General features: G+C 42.8%; 1 protein-coding gene across 5 annotated transcripts in view; it reads left to right on the forward strand.

The window, feature by feature from the left end:
* The window catches only part of LOC138285015 (protein Aster-B), a 405,970-nt gene that overhangs the window by 369,755 nt on the left and 19,475 nt on the right, over positions 1-16,740 (forward strand). For all 5 annotated transcript variants that reach the window (XM_069224429.1, XM_069224431.1, XM_069224428.1 and 2 more), the window contains 2 exons: positions 658-765; positions 3,305-3,422. In XM_069224429.1, coding sequence (XP_069080530.1) covers positions 658-765; positions 3,305-3,422 — 226 coding nt within the window. The remainder of the gene's footprint in view (positions 1-657; positions 766-3,304; positions 3,423-16,740) is intronic.

Genomic DNA, 16,740 nt, shown 5'->3' on the forward strand with positions numbered 1-16,740 from the left:
CACTGCCCGATGGGGCACTGCACAGGGGCCCCTGCACTGCCCATGCCAAGTGGGGGCCTAGAGTACCCCTTCCACCAGCCTTTCCATGGCGGGGGAACCTGCCAGAGAAATGCTGGTGGCTGTAGGGATCATTATCCGAGGGGCAGCAGCGCTCGGAGGCAGCTTGGCAGTGGATGAGGGCCGCCTATGGCAGCCCTTCATGTGTACATTATATGGCGGTTCAGCCTGCCATGCCGGTGGCGGTCTTTTTACCCGCCGCCGGCATGGCAGGCTGAACCGCCAGGGATCATAATGACCCCCATAGTGTGTTTTATTTTATAAATGTCGCTATTGAATGTGTTTTGTTTGATTGTTATACAATTTAATAGTATTTAGAGCATACACTTTCATTGTTGTGCGTGAATTAAGAGTTATATAACGAGCTGGGTGGTTGCTCTCTTTTGTATAATATTAAATCATTATTTCCGAGTATGCTGCTAGATCAGACAGGTATACGGGGAAGATCGTATATATGCTCACGTAATAAGAAGCTAAAGGCTTGTATTTGTTTAGGCTGTAGAGTATTTTATAATGCTCAAGTGTGATTTTTATATATATATATATATATATATATATATATATATATCTAATGCCCATGCTTTCTGCTTTTCTCCCCAGCCTGGTGCTCCTGGTTATTCTTAATCTGATGCTGTTCTACAGACTTTGGATGTTGGAGTATACAACTCAGACTCTCACAGCCTGGCAGGGTCTGCGGCTTCATGACAGGTATAACCAAATGCCCCGGCTCTCCGCACTGCTGCAATCCTCAAACCTCAATGCCTCTTCTATCAACTAACCTGTTCTTCACAATATAACCGGCCCACTTCACCATAACATCTTATTGTCTTTCTTTGTTTTAAAGCAGGACCATTCTTTGGCAGCAGTAGATAATGCCCTTATTCAGTAACATGTGTTACATACATAATGTACATACATAGCTTCCATTCAGCTCCAAAGTGAAAGTGGTAGGAAATGTTGTAACATGTGTTAAAGGGCTCATTATCATCACCTCACCATCAGTTAGCCTGCTGGCTACCCGCTATATAATGTTATATGCCACATGATTCAGAATGTAGACATAAGGTAGACTTGGAGGTGAAGTTGTGATGATGGACCCAGCAGCATTTGTGTGTCCCTCCTCTGAGGGAACCCTAGAGGTGGATGGCTCACCTATTACTCAAAAAGGAGGTCCAAAGGCATCCCAGAAGCTGTTTAAAGTGTTAGGAATGAGAATCAAGGGTACCTGATATGACTGTGGGCAAGGAAACTCTGAACGCTTTCAAACAAATTATACACAGCTCGCAAGGGCTTTTGGAAATGTATCCAGGCTTAGCATTATTACATAGCAGACACAGTCCTGGGATTCCACCATGCCAGGTGAGCACTACACCATTATTTTCTTTTAAATTCTATTCATTATCAGTATGCTCCTGCACACACTTGTCTGTTCATAGCAAGCACTTGTCTTTTACAGGACACGCTATTCCTTATAAAGCAAGCACTAGGTTGTATGAGGTAATAGGCATTTGCATACTTTACAAAAATGCTAAATTCGAAAGAAAAAACGGAATAGGTAGATTTATAAAAATACTGTAACTTGCAAAAATATGTAATGCAATAACTAGGTGGGTAAACATAAAATACATGGGCTTTCAGTTGCTTTCCAAAGTTCAGTTAGTGAGAGAGCACACACAGGATTTCCAGAATAAAACTCCATAAAATGGTGCATTCTCGAACTTGGCATCTTCTGCTTGAATTGGGAGAATGTGGGAGCACCACTGCCCTCCATGAAGTAATAGATATCGTTGTGCCAATTTGGACTTCCTCAATGGATTGCCGAGCATGCTAGGTCGATCTTTTTAAAACAAATGCCAGCCCAGGACAAAATGTCAGTGTAGAAAGTGTATGATGGAGTTATCTTATTGCACCTGCTGATGTCTATTGCTGTTTGTGTAGCAGAATGCAGTGCAACTTTGAAATAGGCAAGGGAGGACTTGGGAAATTCCAGCAGGACAGTGTTCTCAATGTAAGCCATGAAATGACCAATACTTTTAACATCTGTTCTTGGGCTGTATGCTAAGCTATAATGATTAATAAACATTCCTAACATGCGATATTCAGCTCGAGGTTGTTACCAAAATAAAATCGAATTCGCAAAAGTGCCATCAATCTTCTACTCTGTCTATCATGGATTATATCTGCCTTTTGGAGTTTCAGTTGTTTGCAGTGGCTAGCCTGCTAGTCATCAAAGATCTAAAAGTCCGCACCCCAAGTGCTTAATGCTTGATGTTTTTCAAGGATGGCATCCCATAACCTCCTGGATCCCCATGCTGTCAATCCTTCCCGTTCCGACGAAGAAAGATTAAGATGTAGGCATGGCAAGAAAAGTGGCAAGGAGACAAAGAATGTACATGAAAATATATTCCAGACAGTGTATCATACTGGACTGTAGCATTTTAAGAGAGAAGAGATGCTTCAAAATAACAGTGAGAGGCGGTAGATGGTTGGCAGAATGATAGGTTGGGTGGAGACAAATTGTGAATGGAAGAAAAAAAAATGGACAAAGGCTGGCAGATATTGGGAGTTGATGATGTTGATAGAGACATGGAATAGAAAACAAATTGAGAGGCACAGAAATAATGATGGAGAGAGGTAACAGAATGTGTAGGACACCATATTGAGTTGCAAAAGTGTGATTTGAGAATGAAATCTGGCCATGGAATGCAAAGGTGAGACGAACCACACTTCTTTGTGAAGAGGTGCGCAAGCCCTATTGATTCTGGCTGAACTGTGTCTTTTTGGGGGGGTGACAAACCTGATTTGTACTTAGTTGCTTCTCAAACAAGTAAAGCAACTATGGACTGGGGTGTGTCCAGAGAAATGATCATTGGTTCAGGATGGTTCCAGCATTTATAATCATTAAATTTGGGCTGTCCCATCTGCCGATGGTGAAAAGTGGATTAAGAGGTTGACTGTTAATGGTAGAGTGAGGAGCAAATGCTTGCATAGTGAAAGACCGATGATGGTGGTAGAGCAAGAGACACAAGGTGCATAGAGTGCATGAAAAAGTAGACAATAGACCGTGGATACATGATTGGTTGGCAGGCTATGGATAGCAGTGTATGAGGCAGCAAGAGAGATGTATCTAGAGGAAGAGAATAGTTAAGTAAAGTGGAATACAGGTGGTGTTTCTAGAGGGTTAGGTTGTTAAATAAGGATACCTCACTTAAACCTGCCATTTCATTATGCCTTTCTTCTGCCATAGATTACCACAGTCACAGAATGAATGGGCCCAGTTGTTACAGAGCCAGCAAAAGTACCATGACAATGAGAGGCAAAAATGGAGAGAGATCATCAAGTCTTCAGTGATGCTTCTAGACCAGGTATGCAGAGAATGGAAAGCTTTCTGTGTTTTGAGAAGATCTTGGTCATTACTTCTTGTGTTTATATGAATTAACGTCATGGTTCAGGGTTCTCCTGTTTTGAGAACAGACCATATATTATATTTGCCAACAAGGTGACTTGTCTTGCCGTACTCACTGAAAACAAAGCTATTTTTTTGGGAAACAAACTAAAATAAAATTGTGTAATGTAAGTACACTTGTTCCTTCAAGGAATTAACCCTACTTTAGGTGGATTTAGATAATTAAGTAATATCATAGTTTGGATAACATTTATAAAGTTTGTTAAACTGGCTTTTGGAAATAATACGTGCTCCTTAATTTTAGTCACTCTCTCATACACAATATCTTTGGAGCATGCTATCTTCCCAAACGTTTCTCTTCCTTTGCTCTTGGACACCCTTGTTATACCTTCTGATACACAACCTGCTGTGCATCCTCTATAGCAGAGTTCTTCAAACTGGGGGGCGGGCCCCCCCCCCAGGGGGGCCTCAAGTGATCCCATGGGGGGGCACCAGGCTATGGCCAAAAGAAGCATTATACAGATAACAGGGCGTTGTTTAAAGCAATAGCTTGTTATTGCATTTTTATAAAGGTAACAGTACTTAACTGCAATATTCAAATAGGTCTAAACATATTTAAACATTGCCATCATTAAAAAAATAATTGTGAAAAATTCTGAGGGGGGACCAATGATTTTTATTTTTCAGCTGGTGGGGCGCGGCTTAAAAACCTTTGGAGACCACTGTTCTATATAGAAAGGTTAATTTGTTTCCTACCTCCCCTACTCCTTTATCCTGCAAATAAAAGCTGACTTATGGAGCATGTTCAGAGTTGTTGTCAAACATCTTCTAGTCTGACTCAGATATCCACTTTTATACCTCTGTCAGTCAAGGTCAATGTCAAAGAAAAAGTGCTCATCTACACAACTTCTCAACCTCTCATATATGAACTTTCATGTAACTGCCGGTATCAAAATGCAGTTTGTCTAGCATGATTCAGTCAGAAATGCACAAGCTGCACTCAGTCTTAGTATTGACTAATTGTAACCTTAACCTCAGGTAGTGTTGTGTGAGACAACCTTGCTACAGATACATTTACTGACCCAGCACAAATGAAAAAAGTTATACCCTAGACCTCACCCTAACATTTTAGAGATGACTCCTAAAATCATAGGGCTCCGTTCACAAAGATGTTTTATGTATGTGTAGCACTGCTTCAAAAACTCTTCAATGGAGTTCACATAATTATTGGTGTAGAAGTGTAGTGTGTGGATGGTGTAGATCTACACATGTCCTGTCTGTTATGTTTAGTGGTCTTAGCGCTAAGAAGAGATGATTAAATACCTCCCCGAGGCCTTCGGCGACAGGTGGTAGAAACTTGTCACTGATAGAAAGGTGACCTTCAACGCAACTGTCAGGTGCACATGGACTCTGTGAAGACCGTCTCCAGGGAAATTAACACCAGTGTGCTTCACAGACAGAATGCTAGCTAAGGCTTTAGGCTAGAGTTGCAGAAGTGCTAATCAGTGTCCTGTTGAATGAGGGGATACCTGTTCAGTCCTCTGGTCATTTCCAAATTGGAAACAATTAAAAAGTACACTTAAAATTCCATGGTGAGAGGTGTGCTGCAGACTCAGACACTTAGGTCTGCCTTCTGTAGATAGCAGCCACAAGAAAGTCACAGATCATCATCTTTAAAGCAGCAGTACCAGAGCCAGCAGCAGTCCTAAAGAGCCTATGTCTCTACTTCCTTATCAGTCCTAGATCACAGGTGCTCAACTGATGTAACCTACCAGAGCACATCAAGATGGCAACCCTATACCATCAGGATGCATACTTCCACATCCCCAACCAGCACACTAACGCTGTCGGCACCTTGTGTTAAGTGGACAACACTTCCAATTGAAAGTATTTACCTTAGTGGTCACAACAGGAGAGGGTGTTCACCAAATGCATAGTCATAGCGGCTGCACACCTGAACAGAAATACCATTGATGCATTTGCTTACCTAAAAAATTGGCTGATAAAGAGCAGCAGCTGGCCACAGTGCCAACCCCACCCTCAAGTTACGGTGTCTCTCTTGAACAGATTAGGTTGCACAAGCAATGCCAAAAGTTGTATCTCCTACCACAGCAGATCTAACCTGTTCTGGGTGCTATCCTAAATACCAATATGGGAAAGCCTACTCAAGTTAAGAGACTGTGAAGGTAGTCCAGTCTCTTGAAGTGTGCGGAATGTGCATAATTTATTTATGTGTAATTACACAAAATTTCTTAAAATTATGCAAAATTAAGTTAAATGTAAATCAGGCAGCTACCAAAAGTGTGCCCTTGCAATCAAAACTGACATGAGGACATACTTAGCACTAACAAAGTACTGCAAAAACCACAATGCTTCAGACAAGAGCCACTCTTTTCTTTATAGGTTCTTTCTATTATTAACACAAAGATAACATTACCCATTTCCAGATGTGATGCTTTTTCCATTTTGCAGTTGGGCATACTTAAACAACAACTCTCATATGGCGAAGATCAATCAAACAAGTAATACCATAACATGTGTACCATAATGTCCTGAGGGTGTAGTAGGATAATCTGTATGCTACTAAATCGCCATTACATGTTTGAAATTACAATAAACTTCTCAAGTTCCACCAGGAACCCCTTATTTTCTGGAATTTATGCAGACATCGTCTGCCTTCATATACAAATCGTTCAGCCCCCATGCACCAGCCCATGTCTGTAGTCCGCCATTCAATGTAGGCAATTTCAGAGCACTCCATAAATACACGAGTTTTGTGGGGTCACCATCAACCCTAGGTTACAAAACAGGTGCTGGTATCTAGCTAGCACCCGCTTGGTTGCCCCATACGCCGAGGAGGCAGAGCTTTCTCTCTAGTGATAGCATAGGTCATGTAACCCTTGAATAGTATGTACCACCTCCCTCCAGTATGGCTGTATCACATGACAGTCCTCATCGTGTGCCTCATTGGCTCTCTGCCGACAGCTACGGAGGCATTTGTCACTGTCTGCCTGCCGATCCTGGTCAGCAGTGTTCTAGTATAATAGATTTTATGCAGGACATTTAGCTGGACAAGGTGAAATCTTGCCTTAATTGCCACCTCCAGAGACCCAAACAATGCCTCAATCCATTCGTTATTGGAGAGCTCACCAAAATCTAATTCCCAGAGTCCACTAAGAAGTTCCAGTACATCAGGTAGGTTGTACATAAGCTTTGTATAAATCAGTGAGACTGCCTAGAGTCTCAGGGGTTCCTCAAGTACTCATGTCCTCCAGTGGATTAGCGTCCCCTGGATGCCATCTTTGATGTCTTTAGCGAGGGAATGTCAGAGGCACAGATCACAGAAGGCTGTGCCCACCTACATACCTTTTAGTGTAGTAATCTATGAGGCCCTAGCTCTGTCTCAACATGCCCCGCAACTGTTTCTTGTAATAGTTGGGGTTCACCCCATCTGATGGAGTGCTTTGTCACACACTTGGAACAGCACTCCCACATATGTCGGCCTGCTCAATCTAATTGTCTTACCATATAGTGTTGCTATATATCCTCTCTACCCCATAAGTGCTCTTTCGTTCCTCAAAGATAGAGCTCTCTGGTCAGCAAAGACCCAGTCATTTACTACAGTAAGCTCTGAAGCCCAGTAATCCCTCCATCTTCAACTCCTCTGGTAACAGAAGATAGGGCTATCCTCGGAGTGCCACAATTCCACAGCAGTTGCCTCAGTTCTTGGTCCACAGTTTGAAAGAAACTTTCCAGAAAAACGTAAGGTGCATTTTGCAATATGTACAGAAAATTGGGTAAGAAAATCATTTTATATAGCACTGCCCTGCCCAGTAGGAAGAGGGATAGCAACTTGCAGTGTGTAGCATCACTTCTAAATTTCTTCAGGATGGCATAGAGATTGTCAATAAAGAAGTCATGACAGGATTAAGTGATATAAAGTCTAGGTATTTAAAACCCAACCTAGTGATCTGCACGTCACCCCAGATCCGTTGGGGTGGCTCCCAGCCCATGAGTAGATTGATCACCGATTTTGACCAGTTTATTTTAAATCCACTGTACCTTGTAAATATTTGTATGGACTGCATTATCTGGTCTATAGAAGGTTCTAGCTTAGCAACATATAGTAGAATGCCGTCCGCATACAGTAAGATTTTCTCTTCCCAGCCCGTAGTCCATAGCAGTCCACATACTAGGAGATCTATTCTTCCCAGCATGCTTGAGGTTTTAGGGCCAGGACGAAGAGCACAGGGAAAAGCGAGCACCCAGTCTGGTGCCCCTATAGAGAAGGAATTTAGTCTATTTGCCATTAACTCTGATGCAAGTCAGGGGGTCACAATAGAGCAGCTTCACCCACCTCAAATAGAGTGGCCTTGGATTCGTCTTTTCCAGTACTGTGAATAAATAGGGGCCATCAACAGAGTCAAATGCTTTGAACACATCTAGAGATACCACTACTGGAATTTTAATGCCCACAGTCATGGCAAGGCAACTGTACAGTTGACGGAGATTCAACATGGTGCTTCTGCCTGGTATAAAGCTTGACTGTTTGGGGTGCACAAGGACCCTAATGACTTGTGCCAGGCGCTTGACAAGCACTTAGACCAAAAATGTGGTATCCGCATACAAGAGCAAAATAGGCCTGTAAGAGGAGCATTGGTTCAATGGTTTGCCTGCTTTGTGTATAACTGTGATTATGGCTAAGGGAGTCTGCCGCCATGCATCCCTCTGGGCGTGTTCCACAGAGAAAAATCTAGAGAGCCCTTTCTGTTTAAGGTGTTCGTGATCAGCTCCTCCATAGATAGATCACCCAGCACCCTCACAAGGCGTATGTTGTTCCAGCATGATCGCCCCTACGCATTCGACTCAGTTCTCTCGGGCTTGTAGTACAACAGTTTCTTTGTGGATTATAGTGTCATTACCTCGTCCAGTGCAGTAATTGTCATTTCCACAGACCTCACATGACCGTTAACTTTTCAGAGGTCGGTGCACAGGAGGGACATCTCGACCTAGATGCTGTCATCTTAGATTCCAGGGTTGAATTTGTGTCCCATACATATCAGATCTGATAATGTGGGCTCTCCCCGTTCTCTCTCTGCTCCATAGGTGTGGTCGGTGAAGCCTCTTGGCTTGCACCCTCCCCTCAAAAAAGCTTTCAAGAATGCATATTTGTCAGGTTTGTTGCTTTGGATCCACTTGCCATTTTATCCTTTCCCAAATTATCTCCATCAAGCCAAGGATCGAACACAAAGAAGAGAAGCAAAAGAGGGAGGTAGGTGGGAATTTGAAAGCAATTCAACCTTAGGAGGCCCAAAATGGGACCGCCGTGCAAAGCCAACCTCCATTACTGTGGAACCAGAGAAGTGGCAGGAGGCACCCACAATTGGGGGGGGGCTCTCACACAAGCATTAGAGAGGGCCTCCAACACTTAGGTCCGAATTCGGGCAATAGATTTTACCCCAAGTGGACCATTGTGGTGTGGGGTGGGCTACACAAAGAGCGCTACACAATGGGCGAGGTCATCTCCTCAAGGCCCCAATGGCACCTAGGGCAACGGTCACCACTCCAAGGCCCCAATGGCACCTAGGGCAACGGTCACCACTCCATTCATGCACCCAGTAAGTTAAAAGATGTTATGTCACCTGGGGCCGCACTCACCCCGGATCCATTGTGATGTTTTATGGATCACAGTTAATCGAAAAAATACCTCAGCAAAGAGTGCCTGTCATCGGTTGTGTGCCCCTTGGAGGCACCAAGGTGAGCTGAACCCCCGTATGGCCACTTAAATCACCGCTGTGCTTTAACAGCAGAGGCCACAGTACGTTATTTCACCAGTGGGCCGCACCCACTCCAGCCTCAATGGTAGAGCAAGGAATCCTGTAGAGTGGGAGAGATCATGGCACAAGCCTCTCCCATGCCTCTGCTCACACTTCCAATCAGACGTTCCCTGGGGGAATCTTGCTCCTCCTCCAATCTCTCTGCAGAGGCTTCATGAGTCGCAGCGCACACTCAAGTAATGCGGGATGGCTCCTGCATTACGGAGTCCACACTGCCAGCTGTCTCGGGCTCAGGAGGCTGCTTCCTTTGTAGCTCGCCACTAAGGGCTCAGCATTGAGTTGGAGATCCTTCTGCTAGGGTAGGGGCCTCAGTGCCAGTGTGGCAGGCAGAGTTAGTTCTGGATGTTGGATTTCTCACAGGATATTGGGGGATATTAACAAGCCGAGTGCAGAAGCTGCACTAGTACTCTGCCATCTTGCTCTGCTGTCAACCACACCTACCAACAAAAAGAGCCACTCTTGTGTTTTGTGTGTTCGTGTTGTTCTCATAACCCAGCACTATAATTTTTTTACCTGAGCCACCACCAATTACACCACTTGGCATAATGGTGTCATTTTGCTGAATTTCACATACAAAGTGTAATGCAATAATGCCCAAAATTATGCTTCACTAATTAAAATTTCACCCAGGCATAATTCCTTGAACTGCTGACACTTTTTCAGACAGCACGTCCTCTCATTTTGAGGACAGTAATGAAACTGCTGAGGATGATGTCATTGTGCATAGCCGTAATGTTGCTTGCTGGATTACATACGTCCATTACAGCAATGCTTAATGAGGCAGTGGTCCTAAGCGGAGGGTCAGTGGCAAGACCTAAGATTAGTAAAGACCAGAGCGCACACTTATGGTGACTAAACAAATTTGTTGCTGAGCAGGCTATTCATGGACTCATTACCACATGTAGCGTTTACCATGGATACCTCTCTCAGAGTGGACAGCATATCTTTCCCATATGATCATTAAGGGAACCTGGAACCAAGAGCAACAGGGATGCTACATCAATACAATTGACACTTGAGGCGTTTCTTCCTCTCATTTCAGCTGAGACAGTTCTTATCAGGACAGACAACATGACAATGCTGTACTACATCCATAAGCAAGGAAGAACTCTGTTGTCACTGATGTCACTGTTAGTCCAAAAGATTTGGCATTGGGCCATACGAAATCACAATCTGCCACTATCGCAGAATATCCTAGGCTTGAACAATTTTTTGGACCTGTTACGCAGAACACATCAATAAATAGAAAATTAATCCTCAAGTACTTCACAAGTAAGATGGAGTACTCTCACAATCTATCTGTTCACCACCGTGCAGAAAGCAAAATGCCCAAACTTCGCCTTCATGGCCCCGCACATGTAGTCAGAGGGCAATGCACTTTGAACTAATCAGGATTATCTGCCTATACTTTTCCTCCACTGCCTCTGATTCCATATTCAGTGATACAATGCAGTATCAATGACCCTCTTTCTCGTATTTTCAACATGGGCAAGGCAGTCATGTTATTCCATGCTTCTAGAAATGATGATGCATCCCGACTAGAAGTTACCACTCAGACTAGACCTCCTGATCAGCATCTGGGGCTGATCAGACACCCTGACCTTCATCAGTTAAATCTAGCTATCGTCCACCTGATGCCCTAGACTTTGGTTACCTTTATCTCCCAGAGAAGTGAAAGCAAATTGTGCAGGAGGTACATACGCCCATCCAGTGTACTTTCTGGAAACGATCTGTCCAGTACTGTTTTGGACAACAGATAGACCCTCTGAATGAGACTGTTCTGAATATCATCGCTATTTGTAAGTAACATTTGCCGAAAGCAGGACTGACATACGTTTCTGTTTCTTTGCATTTAACCGTAGTGACATGCTACATGCGAAATAAGGAGCATTTGTCACTTTTTAAAATACCTTTTATTAAGGCATTTATGGAAGACCTTAAAAAAGTCCTTCCACCATCAACTTCTCCTTTGCCAGTCTGAAATTTGAATATGGTTTTAACGAGGTTGATATGGCATCCTTTTGAGTCACTTTTGCGGCCAAGGGGAAGGTGGCAGATCTCAAAGTGTGGTATCTGTTTGTAAGCTCCTAGCTGTTTATCAGGTGTGAACTATTTCCCTCGGGTAATTGTCTGTTTTCCGGTGTTCTTTCAAATTGCTAATTCTTCATCATGTAGACTTAGACATCCATCTAAGTTAAGTAGAAATATTTTTTGCAGAGACATGGTTAAAATGCGACCATAAAGCCAAAAAGCGACCAGTAGTAACTTTATAGTCATATTTGACGTTGTATGCAGTGCTTTAAATGGGCCGGTACTCTCCGCTACTGAGTACCGGCACTTCTTTATTTTGAGAGGGAGAGTACCGGCATATCTCAGGAAAAACGTAATACTTTTAATTGGAGAGTACCGGCACTTCTCAGAAACAAGCAGGTACTCTATTACAGAGTACCTGCACTTCTATTTTTCCATTTAAAGCACTGGTTGTATGTGTCCTACCCCTTCTTTTAAGTTGTGGGGAAACATACCCCTATTACAAGTTGTACATTTCGGCCTAGGGTTGCTGGGTTGCATCTAGGCAGAAAGCTCTGCCCATGCATATGCATAAAGCTACATGTGCGAAATTTTCAATCCGTAGATTTACCTACTTTACCAGGCCCTTTAGAATGTGTTTACTTACAGTTACATGACAAATGTATGGACATCTCAAGGAACTAAGGATTCCTCCAACAAGCACTTCCTATGCTGCAGAATGATGTAATTGCTTCACATTATCGTTTGATCCTTTACTTCCATCTTCAAATAACATAGTACAGAATCGCTTGATATTACAGCAAAGTGGATTATTTTACAGCTCCATTAGAGTACACTGGGCAGCAAAGCTACTTATTTGCAAAACAGAAAATGTGTCTCCCTGTCATCGCGGAGTTTTAAACAGTTAATTTCTTCTAGAAGTCTTCAACCTCTACCATAGGGCTTACCTATAGAACTCACTTCATTTCATTTGAATCAATGCACACCTGTACACTGCTGACAGTCGCCTACAAAGTGGTGTTTTTGGTAGCTCTCACTTCTCAATGCAGAGTCCGTGAATAACAAGTGTAATGTGTGCATGAACCGTACACTTAAGTTTACATGAACCGGGCATTCTTATGTGCACAGGCCCATTTCCTACCTGAGGTTATATCAACTTTTCATGCCAACTGAATAATTTAGTTACCATGTCCTGAAAGAATGTGGGTTAGAGAGTTATGCCTTTTCTTAATATTAAACAAGCTTTGATATACTACATTGATAACATCATTATTTGTAGCTTTTTCACCTCCACATCTCAGCAAAACAATCTCAGTCAGTTAATTGCAAAATGTATTTGAAGGTGCGTTCAAGTGTGTTATGCCTGAGTGAACTGTACTTTACAGGTAAAGCCTCATTCACATAAGAAGGGTGCACCGTGTTTTTTGGGGAAACATTCATTTACTGGATAATTCTGCCCTAAATGGACATCTGATCTGCATTTTAAACATTACTGTATGCTTGTTTTTCAACATAAAGAGGCACAAGTGGGTGAAATGGAGTAAAAAAAAATAGCCATTGCTCCTATTTGATTTTTACGTCATCCACAGTTCTAGGGCTGGAGGATACTGCTTTTATGATTATAAACATAAGTGATAGTGATGTACAATGCTTGTTGATTTAAAACAAAAACATGGTTTAGACCTTGTGGTGTTGTATTTTCAGCTGGGCCCTCCTTATTTCCTTCCTGGAAAGATGGCATGACAATCGTATGCTACATGCAATACCACATACAATGGTTTCTATGTTCCGAAGGTTGAAAAACACATAATAAAAGGAAGGAGTTTTTGTCCTGGTGCATTATGGGTTTTCGTAGTGGGTCAGTATGAGACATTCCGCACATGCCCAGTTCTGAAATAGACCTTTACAATAACATGTTGCTGTATCCAAATCAAACGCTAGATAATAGGAGAGTACATAGAATGGTACCTACAACAAGCTGTAAAGCGAGTGTTACAGTTTATTAGCTTTATTTGATTATTTTAAAACAATATTAAAAGCACAAAGATATGCATAAAAATACAATGAAAGGAGCTAAAAAAATAAAATAATTTTTTTAAACTAGTCGACTTCAAATCGTATTAGCAGATGACTGAAGAATATAAAAAAATCAGTTAATTACACCAGCAGAATGACATACAAGACGATTGGGCAATATATGTAAAAAGTACAACGCTGGTTTTCTTTTAACTCTATTGATTTTCGCAAGACTGAAACATCATATCATGATTACAGTGATTCAGTACTTACACACATTTTGCAATAATATCTTGCTTAATAACCAATCTCCAACTGCCCATCAGTGCTACTCCGCGTTCTCTGAATTCACTGTGCAATTAGGAGCGATCTTCATACCTAAGAGCAATGGCCTAGACAGTAGCTGCACCTCCCAGGTCGAAAATAGCCCCTCTGATCTACCCACCCAGTTTTATGATCTGAGCCCATTCTCCCCTGTTGGCCTCCTTACCTCTGTTCTGTCCGATGAAACTGGACTGGGATCCTGGGATGATTACTCCCCATCTCCTTCCTCCCTATAGCCCTCTACCATGCTGGTCGGTCCCATCTCTCCTGCTTCTCCTGTGTTCGCATTCACAGCTGCCATTTCACACAACTTGGTTAGCATCAGCACCCATGCTGCCAAGTCCTCTTCCTAATTCTCATCCCTCAGTATATGTTTCATCCTGACTTCCTCTGCCACTGCCCATTATGACATATCTTGGAGCCAGTCCACAGAGCCCATCCATTTTATAGCAGTGTTCTTCTTGGCAAGAAACAGGCCTAGTAAAATAAATTTGTGGCTGAGTTCCTTCTTTGATTGTGCTGCAATCGACCTAATAGCACTGTATGCAGCATGAGCAGTACCTCGCACCCAGCAGCTGTTTAGGTTCTCAATCACCTCCTTTCAGAAGTGTGTTATCACTTGGTAATGCCACACCACATGTAAAAAGTCTGCGGTAGTCCCATAGCGAGCATACTGGTCAGGTGGGGGTTGATGTTATGTAAAGTCTTGGGTGAGAGATACACCTGGGGTGTAATTATATTGTATTAGTTTCAAGCCCGCATTGGAGGTCACCATCCATACCCCTGCATGGCCTTGTCCCACTCTTGTATACACGGTTTATGTGCAATATCAGCCTATGGAGTGTTGTGAGTGTCTGTGAGGGTAATGGCTCCTCTGGGAAGCAGGGCCATATCTCCTGTGCCGTCACAGATATCTTTGCATACTGTAAATACTGTCCAGTGCCTAGAGCGGAGGACTCTATTACATCCTACTTTGTAATAAATTTGCCTCTGAGATATGTCTCACAGAAATTCACAAACCCCGTCTTTCCATTTCTGTACTGACATTACCTCAGCCCTTTTTGCAAATAGCCTCAGCTCCCATAGTGGCATATCCTGCACGTACGGGGCCCGTCTTAACACTCTTGTGAGCGTGCGGGCCCATATCTTGCACACCTGCCATATGAGAAAGGTTATGTCTGATGGCACTTGGGCTCCACGCATCATCAGCGCAGGGAATGTTTGGCTTCCATAGGATCCCTTCAAGAGACTTTTTTCCCAGTTGTCCGCCGCATCCAGCTAATGGGCTGTGTGCTGTAGGTGCGCCCCCACATAGTAGATTTCTATGTTGGGAATCTTAGTCCCAGAATGCTTCCAGGTCTGTTTAAGCTTGAGTAGTCACATTTGTTTCCTCTTGTTTGCCCAAAGTAAGTCTATGATCTTGCTATCTAGTTCAGCAAAGTAGCACCAGGAGATCTTGTAAAGCGTGCCCTGCAGTAGGTTGTATGACACAACCATGCATGCCAGAACCACCCATGCCTTAACAACTCGGTCGTAACCACGACTGCGTCTTTTCCACACATGCCTTTCCAACAAATTTCATTGTAAAAGCATGCTTAGTAAAGGTGTATGTGGAAATGGAATGCATGATTGTGTCATACAATCGCCCCCATTAACCTAACAAAATACCCCAGTGAGGTCCAAAACTACCCTTAGGTCCACAACTACCCCCACCCTAATAAGTAAACTACCCAGACATCACCCACCCGCCCTGAGCCCTGAAGGAAATTCTGTGACCATCTGCAGTCTCCTTCCTTTGGTACGCAAGGGACTGGTTTTACTTATTTTAAGACAACACACCATGTAATAGGTTTTAGAGATGTTTGCCTCGAGATCTAAACTACCATAAAGTGCACAAGGCTGTCCTGGCCATTGCGTGGGGGGTGCGGGTGGTGTGAGAGCAAAACCACATCATCTGCGTATAATAAGGCCAGTACGGTATGGTAAACTATGTCCTTCCCCATAGAGATTAGATGGTCATTCAAGTAGTTTGTATATAGCAGAAACAAAATTGGGGTTAAAACACACCCTTGGCGCACACCTCGTGCCAGCTTGAAGTTCTCTGTGCATTCGCCTTCATCTCATACCCTTTAGAAGCCTTAACCATAAGATGAAAAGTTCTTAAAAAATCAAACAATTCCTGGGGCAAACTGATTTGGATAAGAATAATTGTACCCACTGACCCTATCAAAGGTGCTGCTCAAGTCCATAAAAGATAGAAAGAGTGGGCTCTCTTTTGTCCACGGTATATTTGATTATAATTAGATGGAGGTTAAGGCTCTGTTCCTTGGTGCCCAACCCCTCTCTAAAGAGTGTCACAGTTAATTTGAACGTTCCTTTCAATGCAAAAGCATCACAAGGCACAACTGAAATGTAGCTACTAAATGTAGTCTGTTCAAAACATTACATTTAGATTTAAAATACACACTAGACATGCCTCAAACTTGTTTCTATCATAATTGAACATTTTACAAGCATTGTTTTAATTAGCAAACTTTAAATGATATGACTTTTTAAGGCTGCTGGTGCCTTCTGTATAGCTCCAAGTTTAGCAAGGCAGATCCATATGGAGTTCTTTGAGGATATTATTCTTCTGATTTGTTCTGATTTGTCTGTTGGTTATGGGGCACTGTTTTAGTAAATATACTGTGGGTATGGGCCTTAGGGGTCCAGAGATGTGTCTTGAAGTCTTTGCCTCAAAGCCTTACCATTATCAATACACACAAATGGCCTGTACACAAATAGTGGCAAATCCAGTTTTCATAGTAGGGGTGCTGTCATTAACCCCACCTCTCTAAAGTCACAGTGGTTGTGGAAAATTCAGCTGCTACTTAAAGAACAAGTATATTAATGAAGCCTAAACTTTCTTTGGGGTAGGATGCAAGTCTTGGAGGTTCATCTATTTTGGTGTGACCACAACTTTCGGTAATGGGATGCTTTAGTATATATGTAGCAAATTCTTCATCAAAAGTGACGTTTATTGAGGCTTTCACCTCATTAGTTTGAACTTGCTAAATAAGTGCAGCATGA

Source organism: Pleurodeles waltl, chromosome 3_1 (genome assembly GCF_031143425.1).
Source record: "Pleurodeles waltl isolate 20211129_DDA chromosome 3_1, aPleWal1.hap1.20221129, whole genome shotgun sequence".
In the NCBI taxonomy this organism is placed as follows: Eukaryota; Metazoa; Chordata; class Amphibia; order Caudata; family Salamandridae; genus Pleurodeles; species Pleurodeles waltl.